Genomic DNA, 16285 nt, shown 5'->3' with positions numbered 1-16285 from the left:
TTTGAAATAAGGCAGTTGCAGAAGCATGGCCAGCAGAGAGAGACAAGGTAACTTTAGCTTGACTATCCAGTTTCGCCACATGCTTCAAAAAAACAGAAGTAGAGTTCATTCTCAAAGGTCAAAGCAAATTAGGCAAGATCATAACAGCTTTAAGCCCCTGAAGGTCCCCTCGAGGGTGAATAGCCACTGAAAGTATCAATTCTAACACCTTTCATGGAAATGGTTAGTGTGGAGATTTGACAGATCACCAACCTATAACAATATGTTTCATCTAGTTCTTCAGTAAAAATAAATTAAATAAAGACAAAACAAATGAGAAATGGAATCAACTGGACCTTTAATAATATACTATCAAAATGTTACAAAAAAGGTACAATTGTGTTTGTTACATTTGACATCTCGTGGTATTGAATAATACTGTCAGTTAAACTCTGGTGTTGTTACGCTTGTTATAAGCTTTCCATAGAGTCTCACTAAGCTATCTGTGCTGATTACAGAAGACTGCCTGGCCAGTGACTCCAAAGGCCTAACCTACACATCTTTGTTCCCAAGGCTGATTGTAGACAAGCAGCTGTGCGCATCCTTTGAGCAGGGTGATCACAGAGCAGTGTGTCTACAGCCTCCAGAACAAGGCAGGACATGGGACTGTACAGAGAAGAGTGCATAGCCTTGAACCCAGAGAAAATAATTGCTGGTGATGTTGAAACAGTATTTTGTCACCCGCCATGCAGCATCAATCTGTGACAGTAGAGTTCCTATATGCATAGCTTTTAAAAAGGCCACCATTGGCAGTGTGTAGTTTAACTGAATGGTAACAAGGGCCTGACATGTAAAGAAATACACAGTAGATATACAAGTACAATAGAAACCTGGAAACTCTTTTCTTTGTATCTCAAATAAAAACACACCGTTGGAATTCAAATCTAATACTCCCTGCAAAAGTGTTTGATTGTATCTCAAAGATACAGTGCTATACAGTACATTCGGAAAGTATACAGACCCCTTGACAAGATTCTCTTATGATGAAACCAAGATTGAACTATTTTCCCTGAATGGCAAGCGTCACATCTGGAGGAAACCTGTCACCATCCTTACGGTGAAGCACAGGTGGCAGCATCATGCTGTGGGGATTTCTTTCAGCGTCGGGGACTGGGAGACTAGTCAGGATCGAGGGAAAGATGAACGGAGCAAAGTACAGAGAGGTCCTTAACAAAAATCTGCTCTAGAGCACTCAGGACCTCAGACTGGGATGAAGGTTCACCTAACAGGACAACGACCCTAAGCATACAGCCAAGACAACATAGGAGTGGCTTCGGGACAAGTCTCTGAATGTCCTTGAGTGGCCCAGCCAGAGCCCGGACTTGAACCCGATCTAACATCTCTGGAGAGACCTGAAAATAGCTGTCCAGCAACTCTCTCCAGCCAACCTGACGAAGCTTGAGAGGATCTGCAGAGAAGAATGGGAGAAACTCCCCAAATACAAGTGTGCCAAGCTTGTAGCGTCATACCCAAGAAGACTCGAGGCTGTAATCGCTGTCAAGGGTGCTTCAACAAAGTACTGAGAAAGGGTCTGAATACTTATGTTATTTTAGTGTTGTTTCTGTTGCAAAAATGTCAACACCTTTTTATGCTTGGTCATTATGGGGTATTATGTGTAGATTGAGGAAAAAACAAATCAATTTTAAAATAAGGCTGTAACGTAACAAAATGTGGAAAATGGGAAGGGGTCTGAAAACTTTCCGAATGCACTGTAAGTAAAAACAAATATTTAAAAAAAGTTCCCATGAAGATACATGGCTGATATGTCCCAAAACATTCCTCTTGTCCATTTGTAGACAGATAGACAGACATTTCCTTTTGGTAAAACGTCTAGCTCCAAATATTATTGTTCTCATGCATGTATTGGATGTGGCAGCCAGCGCACTAAATATTCCTATATTTATCTGATTGTGTGGCTGAGATGGGATTGGTTGGTAGTTGGTAGGGGACTGGGATTGGTTGGTAGTCAGTAGGGGACTAGGATTGGTTAGGAGATGTATTATAATGCAGTGAGTTAACTACTCAAGCAGTTTGGTTGTAGAGCAGTACAGTAGTAGTAACACCGGGAAGGCAGGGAGAAAGTGAGAGAGAAGGAGAGCCCACTGCAAACAGTCGGAGGACAAAAAGGCACTGAGGAGGACAAAGACAGGAACAGGAAGCCCATCATCAGTGAGTCAATAGCTTAAGCCGTGTGATCCAACTGACCAGTAGCGAGGGCTCTGCCGGGGGGCGTTTGGAGGCGGGGGCTATGGGGGTCTTTTTGCTGTCCAGGTCATGGTCCTGGTAGGGGATGGTGGCGCTGTGGTGGAGGTCCTGGTTGGCAAAGTAGCGGCTGCCCCGGATGTGGTCCACCCCTCGGACCAGCTGCCGTTCCCCCACCGGCCTGTAGGGCGGCGCCACTGATGTGACCTCCTCAGCAATGGTGGGGATCCGCTCATTACTCAGGTATCTGTACAGTAGATCCTCGCCTGGAGGGGAGCGTGGAGGGAAATACACATCTTTAGTACAATTGATTAGAAAGTAATGTAAAAACACACATTACTGAGAATAGGTTGTTGATTTTAAGGCATATCTTCAGTAGGCCTAAAATATATTAAGAGAAGCACTGTTAAATAAAATGAGGAGTACAATTGATCTCTACAACATGTGTTGGCCATGCAAGGACAGAGCATTGCACAGGCATCTAGGCCAATTAAATCATTCTCCCACTCCTCTACCATTGCAGTGTAATTGGGTTTCCAGCAGTGAGAGACTGTTTGATAGCTCTGTCTGTGCATTCACAACTGTCTGTCCTCTCCAGGGGATGAAGAACCGATCTTCTTGGTGTAAACCAGGGGTTTAAAAAACCAGAAAAGAACGAGGATCAGAAGCGGGAACAAAAGTGATCTATACTGTTCCGGAACAGAACTGTTATTTTAAAATGGGAACTGCTTAATAATGTTATTTTACCTTATATACCAGGATATATGGAAATAGCCACATGATGGCTTTTCAATAACCTCCTAAACTTCTATAAATTGTAATATTTGAAGCTACTTTATATAAATACCTGCAGTCAACTTGTGCAATACGTTAGGAGATAAAGCAGATTGAGCTCTTCATTTCACCTGTCACATTCTTTTACATTATGAAGCTTACCGTAGCTCCCCAGAACACGTGTTTTTGTAAATCGCACAATGGGAGAAAGTGGGAGCAGGTGAGTCCAGCTGTGTATTGACAGGGGTCATGTTTTATATTGAAAGTCTGTTTTTTTGCATCAATAGAGTGATCAGGGACGTGTAACTATAGTCTTCCTTCACAGAAAATACATTAGTGCAACACATTCTGCAGAAAATAGCTTAATTGCCATCAGATGACAACAGAAGTGCAACACTATTTGGCTAGCAGCCACACAAGTAAATGAGCTTACAATGAAAAAAAAAAAAAAAAAAAAACACTATGCATGGCCATCATATTTTGTAATGTTTATCATTGAAAGAATGTAACCAGCTACATTTCCTAATGTTTTGCTTAAAGTTAATCTTGCATTTTACCGGAGAAAAGTAGGCTGGCTACACCGAGAAAAGTAGCTACACATCAGAGGGCTGTCTTTTGATAGAATGCCCATTCGTGAATTATCATCTGAGTGCAGAAGTGCAACTTAAGCACAAAATGTATTTGATGCTGAGCAAAACGCTACAAGATATTTCTTAGGCGTTTAATCTTTTTTTCCTGCTTGAAAAACAAAGTACTATGAGTTAGGGCGACCCTTAAGTTTAACTTGCTAGTTATCTATACTGAACAAAAATATAAATGCTAAGTGTTAAGTGTTGGTCCCATGTTTCATGAGTTGAAATAAATGATCCCAGAAATGTTCCATATGCACAAAAAGCTTATTTCTCTCAAATGTTAAGCACAAATTAGTTTACATGCCCGTTAGTGAGCATTTCAAGAAGCTGATTAAACAGCATGATCATTACAGGTGAACCTTGTGCTGGGGACAATATCAGGCCACTAAATCTGCAGTTGGGCCTTGCTCCCAAGCGGGTGGGCCTATGCCCACCCATGGCTGCACCCCTGCCCTGTCATATGAAATCCATAGATTAGGACCTAATTTATTTATTTAAATTCACTGATTTCCTTATATGAACTGTAACTCAGTAAAATAGTTGAAATTGTTGCATGTTGCATTTATATTTTTGTTCAGTATAAGTGGCTGAAATAATGTCACGGGCAATGTTCCCTCTAAGCACGCAGCTCCTCCAGGACTGCAGCACAAAATAAAATATCAGAAGCACGAGATTGAACTTCAACTTTCTAGAGTTTTTCCCTTTAGTTAAAAGGAACGGTTCACCCATTTTGAATGTTTATATTGTTTTTGTGCATCTGAGCGATATTCTATCGATTCCCTGGGTCAATTCATGTTTTCATGCGTATCTGAGATATTGCTGTTCAAGCAGGCAGAAATCTGTCCAGTTTGACGTAGCACCGTGATAAAGTCGCTCTCACTATACTGGAAGTTAATAGGAATACAACTTTTAGATTACAAAAACTTCTATCATACATGTCAGATTTCAATACTGGCCGGTGTCATAACGCAGTAGGTTGTCTTCTCTCGAATGAGCCATTGATCCTACTTTTGCGATATTCCTACCGCGAGAAATTTAAAAGCTATACAATACTACAGATAGAAAGATAATTCTCACATTTCGGGGGAAGATTTGTAATGCTGTAATTTGTGCTAACGTTGGGTTTTTGAGCTAGCGCACAATAGACTGAAGGGACCAGGTCCACCTCTACAAGGTAGCAATTAGAGGTCGACTGATTAATCGGAATAGCCGATTAATTAGGGCCGATTTCAAGTTTTCATAACAATCGGAAATCGGTATTTTTGGACACCTTTATTTAACTAGGCAAGTCAATTAAGAACACATTCTTATTTTCAATGACGGCCTAGGAACGGTGGGTTAACTGCCTTGTTCAGGGGCAGAACGACAGATTTTTACCTTGTCAGCTCGGGGATTCAATCTTGCAACCTTACAGTTAACTAGTCCAACGCTCTAACCACCTGCCATACATTGCACTCCACAAGGAGCCTGCCTGTTACACGAATGCAATAAGAAGCCAAGGTAAGTTGCTAGCTAGCATTAAACGTATCTTATAAAAAACAATCAATCATAATCACTAGTTAACTACACATGGTTGATGATATTACTAGTTTATCTAGCGCATCCTGCGTTGCATATAATCGATGCAGTGCGCATTCGCGAAAAAGGATTGTCGTTGCGCCAACGTGTACCTAACCATAAACATCAATGCCTTTCTTAAAATCAATACACAAGTATATATTTTTAAACCTGCATATTTAGTTAATATTGCCTGCTAACATGAATTTATTTTAACTAGGGTAATTGTGTCACTTCTCTTGCAACAGAGTCAGGGTATATGCAGCAGTTTGGGCCGCCTGGCTCGTTGAACTGTGAAGACTATTTCTTCCTAACAAAGACAGCCAACTTAACCAAATGGGGGATGATTTAACAAAAGCGCATTTGCAGAAAAAAAAGCACAATCGTTGCACGAATGTACCTAACCATAAACATCAATGCCTTTCTTAAAATCAATACACAGAAGTATATATTTTTAAACCTGCATATTTAGCTAAAAGAAATCCAGGTTAGCAAGCAATATTAACCAGGTGAAATTTTGTCACTTCTCTTGCGTTCATTGCACGCAGAGTCAGGGTATATGCAACAGTTTGGGCCGCCTGGCTCGTTGAGAATTAATTTGCCAGAATTTTACGTAATTATGACATAATATTGAAGGTTGTGCAATGTAACAGGAATATTTAGACTTATGGATGCCACCCGTTAGATAAAATACGGAACGGTTCCGTATTTCACTGAAAGAATAAAATTTTTGTTTTCTAAATGATAGTTTCTGGATTTGATCATATTAATGACCAAAGGCTCGTATTTCTGTGTGTTATGTTATAATTAAGTCTGATTTGATATTTGATAGAGCAGTCTGCCTACCATCGCTCAGTCAGCAGCAGGCTCGTAAGCGTTCATTCAGACAGCACATTCGTGCGTTTTGCCAGCAGCTCTTCGCAATGCTTCAAGCATTGAGCTGTTTATGACTTCAAGCCTATCAACTCCCGAGATTAGGCTGGTGTAACCGATGTGAAATGGCTAGCTAGTTACTACTTGAACAGAGCAATATTCAAAAAGGGCCAAAGAAACTGCACAGTATTAAGAAATACTATAGGTGGAAGGAAAGTAGTGTAGAAACCTACCAAAAAATAGGCAAAAACAAATTCAATCCCGTTTAGACAACTTCCTGGACAAAACATTTCATTGTAATAGAGAATGTGTAAACTTGGCAGTATAAAGCCTAAACAGTATATTTGACCTTTAGCTTCCCTATCAAATCTAAAAATGTCAAGTAGACAGCCTAATAAAATGAAAAACAATGACAAATGGTTTGATAAAGAATGTAAGAAATTGAGAAAACTATCCAACCAGAGACCAAGAAAACCTGAGTCTACACCTCCACTATGGTGAATTACTAAAACAATAAAGAAATACACTACGGAAAATGGAACGGCACGTCAGAAATCAGCTCAATGTCAAATCCATACAGCTCAAATGAAGAATCCATATTATCTAATCACTTCAGGAAAAATTGGAACACACTAAACAAACAATACGAAGAGTTGTCTATCCAACAGAGATGCATGGATAAACCACTTCTCCAATCTTTTTGGCCCTATAACAAAGAACAAACAGCAAAAACATATACATGATAAATTACACATCTTATAATCAGCTATCACAGGCTACCAGAACCCACTGGATTCTCCAATTACATTGAATGAAATACAGGACAAAATACAAACCCTCCAACCCAAAAAGGCCTGTGGAGTTGATGGTATCCTAAAAGAAATGATAAAATATACACACCACAAATTCCAATTGGCTACAATTAAACTAACATCCTCAGCTCTGACATTTACCCCAATATTTGGAACCATGGACTTGATCACCCCAATCCACAAAAGTGGAGACAAATGTGACCCCAATAACTACCGTGGGATTTGCGTCAACAGCAACCTTATTGATAATGACAAGAATTTTCCGACCAGCACACTTGTACATTTCCTCAGTGAAAACAATGTACTGTGCAATTGTCAAATTGGCTTTTTACCCAATTACTTTGACAGCCCACGTATTCACTCTGCACACCCTAATTGACAAAAACCAAAACAAAGGCAAAGTCTTCTCATGCTTTGTTGATTTCAAAAAAGCTTGACTCAATTTTGCATGAAGGTCTGCTATACAAATTGACGGTAAGCAGTGTTAGGGGAAAAACATAACATTATTTATGCAGTTAATATGATCCCCCAAAAAATCTTTCCACAGGGCTGTGGGGTGAGGACAGGGATGCAACTTGACATACAGTCATGGCTAAAAGTTTTGAGAATGACACAAATATTAACTTTCAAACTATGCTGCCTCAGTTTGTATGATGGCAATTTGCATATACTCCAAAATGTTATGAAGTGATTAGATGAATTGCAAAGTCCCTCTTTGCTATGCAAATTAACTGAATCCCCCAAAAACATTTACACTGCATTTCAGCTCTGCCACAAAACGGACCAGCTGACATTATGTCAGTGATTCTCTCGTTAACACAGGTGTGAGTGCTGACGAGGACAAGGCTGGAGATCACTCCGTCATGCTGATTGAGTTGGAATAACAGACTGGAAGCTTCAAAAGGAGGGTGGTGTTTGGAATCATTGTTCTTCCTCTGTCAACCATGGTTACCTGCAAGGAAACAGGTGCCGTCATCATTGCTTTGCACAAAAAGGGCTTCACAGGCAAGGATATTGCTGCCAGTAAGATTGCACCTAAATCAACCATTTATCGGATCATCAAGAACTTCATGCAGAGCGGTTCAAATGTTGTGAAGAAGGCTTCAGGGCACCCAAGAAAGTCCAGCAAGCGCCAGGACCATCTCCTAAAGTTGATTCAGCTGTGGGATCGGGACACCACCAGTACAGAGCTTGCTCAGGAATGGCAGCAGGCAGGTGTGAGTGCATCTGCACACACAGTGAGGCGAAGACTTTTGGAGGATGGCCTGGTGTCAAGAAGGGCAGCAAAGAAGCCACTTCTCTCCAGGAAAATCGTCAGGGACAGACTGATATTCTGCAAAAGGTACAGGGATTGGACTGCTGAGGACTGGGGTAAAGTCATTTTCTCTGATGAATCCCCTTTCCGATTGTTTGGGGCATCCGGAAAAAAAGCTTGTCCGGAGAAGATAAGGTGAGCGCTACCATCAGTCCTGTGTCATGCCAACAGTAAAGCATCCTGAGACCATTCATGTGTGGGGTTGCTTCTCAGCCAAGGGAGTGGGCTCACTCACACTTTTTCCCGAGAACACAGCCATGAATAAAGAATGGTACCAACACATCCTCCGAGAGCAACTTCTCCCAACCATCCAGGAACAGTTTGGTGACGAACAATGCCTTTTCTAGCATGATGGAGCACCTTGCCATAAGGCAAAGTGATAACTAAGTGGCTCGGGGAACAAAACATCAATATTTTGGGTCCATGGCCAGGAAACTCCCCAGACCTTAATCCCATTGAGAACTTGTGGTCAATCCTCAAGAGGCGGGTGGACAAACAAAACCCCACAAATTCTGACAAACGCCAAGCATTGATTATGCAAGAATGGGCTAACATCAGTCAGGATGTGCCCGAGAAGTTAATTGACAGCATGCCAGAGCGGATTTCAGAGGTCTTGAAAAAGAAGGGTCAACACTGCAAATATTGACTCATTGACAATTACACGAAGTTGATGCAACAAAAGCCTTTGACACTTATGAAATGCTTGTAATTATACTTCAGTATTCCATAGTAACATCTGACAAATATCTAAAGACACTGAAGCAGCAAAATGTGGAAATTAATATTTGTCATTCTCAAAACTTTTGGTCACGACTGTACAGTGAATTTGGAAAGTACTCAGACCCCTTGACTTTTTCCACATGTTGTTACGTTACAGATTTATTCTAGAACGTATTGAATAGTTTTTTCCCCCTCATCAAATCTACACAGAATACCCCATAATGACAAATATATTTTAATAAAGTAGAGTATTCAGACCCTTTACTCAGTACTTTGTTGAAGCACCTTTGACAGCGATTACAGCCTCAAGTCTTCTTGGGTATGACGCTACAAGCTTGGCACACCGGTATTTGGGGTATTTCTCCCCTTCTCCGCAGATCCTCTCAAGCTCTGTCAGGTTGGATGGGGAGGGTCACTGCACAGTTATTTTCAGGTCTCTCCAGAGACGTTAGATCAGGTTCATGTGTGGGCTCTGGCTGGGCTCCTCAAAGACAATGAGACTTGCCCCGAAGCCACTCCTCCGTTGTCTTGGCTGAGTGCTTAGGGCCATTGTCCTGTTGGAATTTATTTTTTGAAATGTAACCTTTATTTAACTAGGCAAGTCAGATAAGCACAAATTCTTATTTACAACAACGGTCTACTGGGGAACAGTGCCTTAACTGCCTTGTTCAGGGGCAGAACGACAGATTTTTACCTTGTTAGCTTGGGGATTCGATCCAGCAACCTTTCGGTTATTGCCCAACACTAACCACTAGGCTACCTGCCGAACCTTCACCCCAGTCTGAGGTCCTGAGAGCTCTGGAGCAGGTCTTCATCAAGGATCTCTGTACTTTGCTCCCTTCATCTTTCCCTCGATCCTGACTAGTCTCCCAGTCCCTGAAAAACATCCCCACAGCATGATGCAGCCACCACCATGCTTCACCGTAGGGATGGTGCCAGGTTTCCTCCAGATGTGATGCTTGGCATTCAGTCCAAAGAGTTAAATCTCGGTTTCATCAGACCAGAGAATCTTGTTTCTCATGGTCAGAGTCCTTTAGGTGCCTTTTGGCAAACTCCAAGTGGGCTGTCATGTGCCTTTCACTGAGGAGTGGCTTCCGTCTGACCACCTTACCATAAAAGGCCTGATTGGTGGAGTGCTGCAGAGATGGTTGTCCTTCTGGAAGGTTCTCCCATTTCCACAGAGGTACTCTGGAGCTCTGTCAGAGTGACCATCGGGTTCTTGGTCACCTCCCTGACCAAGGCCCTTTTCCCCCGATTGTGCAATTTGGCATGGCGCCCAGCCCTAGGAAGAGTCTTGGTAGTTCCAAACTTCTTCCATTTAAGAATGGAGGCCACTGTGTTCTTGGGGACCTTCAATGTTGCAGAAATGTTCTGGTACCCTTCCCCAGATCTGTGCCTCGACACAATCCTGTCTCGGAGCTCTACGACAATTCCTTCGACCTCACGGCTTGGTTTTTGCTCTGACATGCACTGTCAACTGTGGGACCTTATATGGACAGGTGTGTGCCTTTCCAAATCATGTCCAATCAATTTAATTTACTGCAGGTGAACTCCAAGCAAGTTGTAGAAACATCAAGGATGATCAATGGAAACAGGATGCACCTGAGCTCAAATTTTGAGTCTCATAGCAAAGAGTCTGAAAACTTATGTAAATAAGGATCAGTTTTTTTATAAATTTGCAAACATTCCTAAAAACCTGTTTTCACTTTGTCATTATGGGCTATTGTGTGTAGATTGATGAGGATTTAATTTAATCAATTTTAGAATAAGGCTGTAACGTTAAAAAAAAGTGGAAAAAGTCAAGGGGTCTGAATACTTTCAGAATGCATGTATACTAACAAATAGTCTACAGCACCCCCCCCCCCCCTCTACTAGAATTAAATACAATTTTATTTGTCACATGCGCTGAATACAACAGGTGTAGACCTTACTGTGAAATGCTTACTTATAAGCCATTAATCAACAATGCAGTTCAAGAAAGTTAAAATATTTACTAAATTATCTTAAGTTTAAAAAAAAATACAATACATCACAACACAAGACAAGACAGGTACATAACAATAACGAGGCTATATGTCCTCTGGTGTGATGAAACAAAAATAGAACTGTTTGGCCATAATGACCATCGTTATGTTTGGAGGAAAAAGAGGGCCGCTTGCAAGCCGAAGAACACAATCCCAATCGTGAAGCATGGGGGTGGCAGGATCATGTTGTGGGGGTGTTTTGCTGCAGGAGGGACTGGTGCACAAAATAGATGGCATCATGAGGTAGGAAAATTATGTGGATATATTGAAGCAACATCTCAAGACATCAGTCAGGAAGTTAAAGCTTGGTCACAAATGGGTCTTACAAATGGACAATGATCCCAAGCATACTTCCAAGGTGGATGCAAAATGGCTTAAGGACAACAACGTCAAGGTATTGGAGTGGCAATCACAAAGCGCTGACTCAATCCTATCGAAAATTTGTGGGCAGAACTGAAAAAGCGTGTGCGAGCAAGGAGGCCTACAAATCTGACTCAGTTATACCAGCTCTGTTAGGAGGAATGGGCCAAAATTCACCCAACTTATGTAAGTCTACCCAAACTGTTTGACCCAAGTTAAACAATTTAAAGGCAACGCTACCAAATATTAAGTGAGTGTATGTAAACTTCTGACCCACTGGGAATGTGATGAAAGAAATAAAAGCTGAAATAAATCACTCTACTATTATTCTGACACTTCACATTCTTAAAATAAAGTGGTGATCCTAACTGACCTAAGACAGGGAATTTTTACTAGGATTAAAATGTCAGGAATAGTGAAAAACTGAGTTAAGGTATTTGGCTAAGGTGTATGTAAACTTCCGACTTCAACTGTAGGTGTTCCTTTTGTCCAGGTGGGAAAGGGAAGTGTTGAGTGCAATAGAGATTGCATCATCTGTGGACCTGTTGGGGTGGTATGTTAATTAGGGTGGGTCTAGGGTTTCTGGGATAATGGTTGATGTGAGCCATGACCAGCCTTTCAAAGCACTTCATGGCTACCAATGTGAGGACTACGGGGTGGGAATCATTTAGGCAGGTTACCTTCCCTATCTTGGGCACAGGGACTATGGTTGTCGGTTTGAAACATGTAGGTATTAAAGACTCGGCCATGGAGAGGTGAAAAATGGCAGTGAAGACACTTGCCAGTTGGTCTGCGCATGCTTTGACTACATGTTCTGGTAATCCGACTGGCCCCGCGACTGTGAATATTGACCTGTTTAAAGGTCTTGCTCACATCGATTACGGGGAGCGTAATCACACAGTCGTCCGAAACAGCTGGTGCTCTCATGCAAGCTTCAGTTTTTCTTGCTTCAAAGCGAGCATAAAAAGGTATTTAGCTTGTCTGGTAGGCTTGCGTTACTGGGCAGCTCGCGGCTGGGTTTCCCTTTGTAGTCCGTTATGGTTTTTAAGCCCTGCCACATCCGACGAGCGTCAGAGCCGGTGTAGTACGATTCAATCTTAGTCCTGTTTTGATGCTTTGCCTGTTTGATGGTTCGTCTGAGGGCATAGCGGGATTTCATATAAGCGTCCGGATTAGTGCCCCGCTCCTTGAAAGCGGAAGCTCTAGCCTTTAGCTCGGTGCGGATGTTGCCTGTAATCCATGGCTTCTGGTTGGGAAGTGTACATACGGTCACTGTGCGGACGACGTCGTCAATTCACTTATTGATGAAGCTGGTGACTGAGGTGATATACTACAATGCCATTGGATGAATCCCGGAACATATTCCAGTCTGTGCTAGCAAAACAGTCCTGTTGCGTAACATCCACATCATCTGACCACTTCCATATTGAGCGAGTCACTGGTACTTCCTGCTTTAGTTTTTGCTTGTAAGCAGGAATCAGGAGGATAGAATTATGGTCAGATTTGCCAAATGGAGGGTGAGGGAGAGGTTTGTATACATCTCTGCGTGTGGAGTAAAGGTGGTCTAGAGTTTTTTTTTTTTCTATGGTTGCACATGTGACATGCTGGTAAAAATGAGGTCAAACGGATTTAAGTTTTCCTGCATTAAAGTCCCTGGCCACTAGGAGCGCCACTTCTGGATGAGCATTTTCTTGTTTGCTTTTGGTCTTATACAGCTTATTGAGTGCGGTCTTAGAGCCAGCATGTGTTTGTGGTGGTAAATAGACAGCTACGAAAAATATAGATGTGAACTCTTGGTAGATGGTGTGGTCTACAGCTTATCATGAGGTATTTTACCTCAGGCGAGCAATACATCGAGACTTCTTTAATATTAGACATTGTGCACCAGCAGTTACTGACAAATAGACAACCCCACCTCTCGTCGTAGCTGCGCTGTACTGCCCAAAAAACAGAGAAGCCAGCTCTATATAATCCGTGTAGGGCTGTGGCGGTCACAAAATTGTGTGTGCCGGTGATTGTCAAGCAAATGTCCTTCTCACAGTAATTGATGTTATTTAACATACACATTTAGCATCTCCTGGCTTCCACGCATAGCCTACAATCTACTGATGCAGACCTTTGGAACGTCTACATTTTAAAAAGTCTAATAAATCCATGTAATATAGCCTACACCTTCATAATAAATCCATTATTTATTTTAGACAGGTTTAAAGAAGCATGATATGTAGAAAATGGCATCTATTTCAGAAGAACAGAATAGCATACTCTGAGTTGTCCTTATGTTAGGTCCTGATCTGGCTATGCCAAATGGCTGTGGGCTACACTAGTTCATTTAGCAGACAAAATTTGCTCAGAATTACATGGCATTATTTTCTAGTATGAAGAACACAATTGAACAAAGCTGAATGAAATAGAAAGGATATTTTCTCCAAACGATTTGAGGGAGTGCGCACCTGCAGCTATTCTGTGTTGAGCGGTTTACAGAGAAATAGGTACTCCTCCTATATGCTTCATTTAGAGTTATTAATGTAACTTTAGTTGTTCTACAAATGTTTCACAACGTTCAAGTTCGCACTCAGCAGACCTGAAATTTGCTCAATGCCTAAATACATTTGCGGGAACATTGTTCACGTAGCATCATAGTGTTAGCTTTCTGTTGTGTTTGAGAAGTAATCCTTTCAATGAGCTCTGCCACTGCAGCTTGATTTCCTTGCATTTTTCTCTGCGTTCTGGGCCCGACTGCTCCTCCCCCATCTTCTCTGAGCAGAACAGACAGGCCCATTGCCCTAGCGACTCCGACTCCACAAAGACATTGTGTACACAGTACTGTTATTATTTTAGACAAGCATGCATCAAAACTTTGTTAATTTGCACAATGTGTCTTGTTCACATTTGCTTTTAAATATCCAAACACACCAAAAATGACATTCAGTAGCTCCTACCTATATATATGTATAACTTAATTATTTGGATTGCCTGTCTTTGCAATTTGTTTATTTTAGTTTGCACTCGTTAGCATATTTAGCTGGCAGCCTTCATGGAAATTGTGTAAGCATTCTGGTATTAGACGCCCAATGGCCTTTGTAATTTTTTGGCGCCCCCTTGTGTACTAAGCCAGTAATAACGTAAATACCAGCGTGAGAGAAGGACGTATGAGGATATGAAAATCTGGATACCACCCAAACTTACTGCCTGCCAACTGAAAATCTTTGCCAGTGTTTGTGCATGTTTAGGCTACCTGCGCCTCCCCCTCAGAAGCATTGGCTACTGTAGCGTGATTCAGAAATTAGGGAGAGATTTTTTAATTACAGAAGAATGAACTAGCATTGAAAAAGTTAAATCAAGGTACTATAGCTGTTTCACATTGGATTTATTAACTACGAAAAATACGTGTTTTTAATTCAGGTACCGCTCTGCACACACAAGCTTGTTAGCTAGCTAGCTCTGGTCCAACGTTAGGCCAACTCTCGGAAGTTCAAAGACGTTCAAAAGTCCTCCATAGAAGCCTCCACTCCGTAGGCATATTTCTGTGGGCCTAATTCAGTTATGCATGTCATAACAAGATGCCCAGCGCTTCAGGCCAAGCCACCTCCACCACCCTCTCTCACTTTCTCCCCACCCTAAACTTGTCTGTCCATCGTGCATTTAAACAACTATTGCTTGCCTGCTCCTAAGCTGCTCTTTCCGCACTGATTGGTTAAGTAATTTAATGTCAAACTAGCTGTTAAAAAATAAATCGATTTCAGAGGTTTAAAAAGGAATCGAAAAGATATAAACCGATACTTTTTTTTTGGTTCGAACCGTTTCATAACTTTATTTTGAAGGTTTAAACAGTGAAATTGAAAAAAAGAAATGGTGGTTCCAACCCCTAGTGTACTCTAGTAAACTCTGGCTCTCAGTTGACACTAATCACATGGTTCATTCATTGGTAAATTAAGCAGAGGTACCTGTCCTCCAAGGTCATTGGAGGGGCAAATTCTACAATGTGTTCAATTATTTAACTGTTGAAGGTGTGAATTGGATAATCTGAGGTTGTGGTCAATTAGTTTACTGTTGGTTGATTACTGTCAATTGTTGTTCTGCAATTACTCAGAAGATGCGTGGCTGGCATGTGTTTCTTACCTTTCTGGCCTTGTGCCCAGGGCTTGGCATAGGGGTCTGCAACTCCAAGACAGGTATCCACTGGCATGGAGAGGGGGCGTGGCTTACCTAAGCAGGAAGAACAGAATTGTTTTGGTTATTTTCACTGGTTTTGAATATTGGCTTGAATTCTAGAATGAGTGGGCCGTGTGTGTGTGTGTGTGTGTGTGTGGTGATATGACACTAACCACGAGATGAGGTGTTGCGTTGCCTCATCCTGGGCTGAATGACATTGGCCTCGATAGGGTAGACCACGCCCAGCTTGTCGTAGTCTGCGACGGTGAAGCGTCTTTGACTCTCTAGGTCCAGGAAGGAATTGGGCGACTCTGAACCCTTTGGTCTGATCTTATTGATACTGGAGTAAGAGCTGATCTTATTCTCTCTGTGGAAAGAAAATAAATCAGCATTAACGTCCCATTTCAAATAGGTGAGAGCACAAGGAAGGAGATCAAATTAGTACAATTTGTTTTATGCTGTTGCGCAGTCCCTAACTAAAGTTGCTCTGGATATGAGAGTCTGATAAATGGCTAAAACTTAAATTCAAGATTCATACAACAAAATCAACAACCTGTTGAATATGATTCACCATCTGAACATAGCAACAGCCTGGTCACTGCCATACACAGAGGGAGAAAGAGAGACGGCGAGAGAGATGGAGGCAGATGAGAGATGGAGGCAGATGAGACAGAGGCTGTTGCATAACGTGTCTAGCGGAACGGGATGAATGTGGTCTGTTGTAGGAGTTTATGGGTGAAAGGCCAGAGATCGGGGGCTGAAACACTCCTTTTCCAGACCTCAAAGGCAGGGAAACGGAACAGGAGAACGTAGCTGGAGAAT

At 41.8% G+C, this 16285-nt stretch overlaps 1 protein-coding gene across 1 annotated transcript in view; it reads right to left on the bottom strand.

Annotated features, from left to right (window-relative positions):
- Nucleotides 1-1327: 1327 nt before the first annotated feature.
- Nucleotides 1328-16285, bottom strand: part of LOC120060288 (connector enhancer of kinase suppressor of ras 3-like) — a 51192-nt gene continuing 36234 nt past the window's right edge. Inside the window, exons 11-13 of the mRNA XM_039009476.1 lie at nucleotides 15637-15830; nucleotides 15431-15517; nucleotides 1328-2507 (exon numbers count right to left, since the gene is read on the bottom strand). Of these exons, the coding sequence (XP_038865404.1) occupies nucleotides 2206-2507; nucleotides 15431-15517; nucleotides 15637-15830 (583 nt within the window). The 3' untranslated portion in view covers nucleotides 1328-2205. The remainder of the gene's footprint in view (nucleotides 2508-15430; nucleotides 15518-15636; nucleotides 15831-16285) is intronic.

Source organism: Salvelinus namaycush, chromosome 15, assembly GCF_016432855.1.
Source record: "Salvelinus namaycush isolate Seneca chromosome 15, SaNama_1.0, whole genome shotgun sequence".
NCBI lineage: Eukaryota > Metazoa > Chordata > Actinopteri > Salmoniformes > Salmonidae > Salvelinus > Salvelinus namaycush.
Note: the sequence above shows the minus strand (reverse complement) of the source record. Positions and strands in the feature narration are given on the sequence as shown.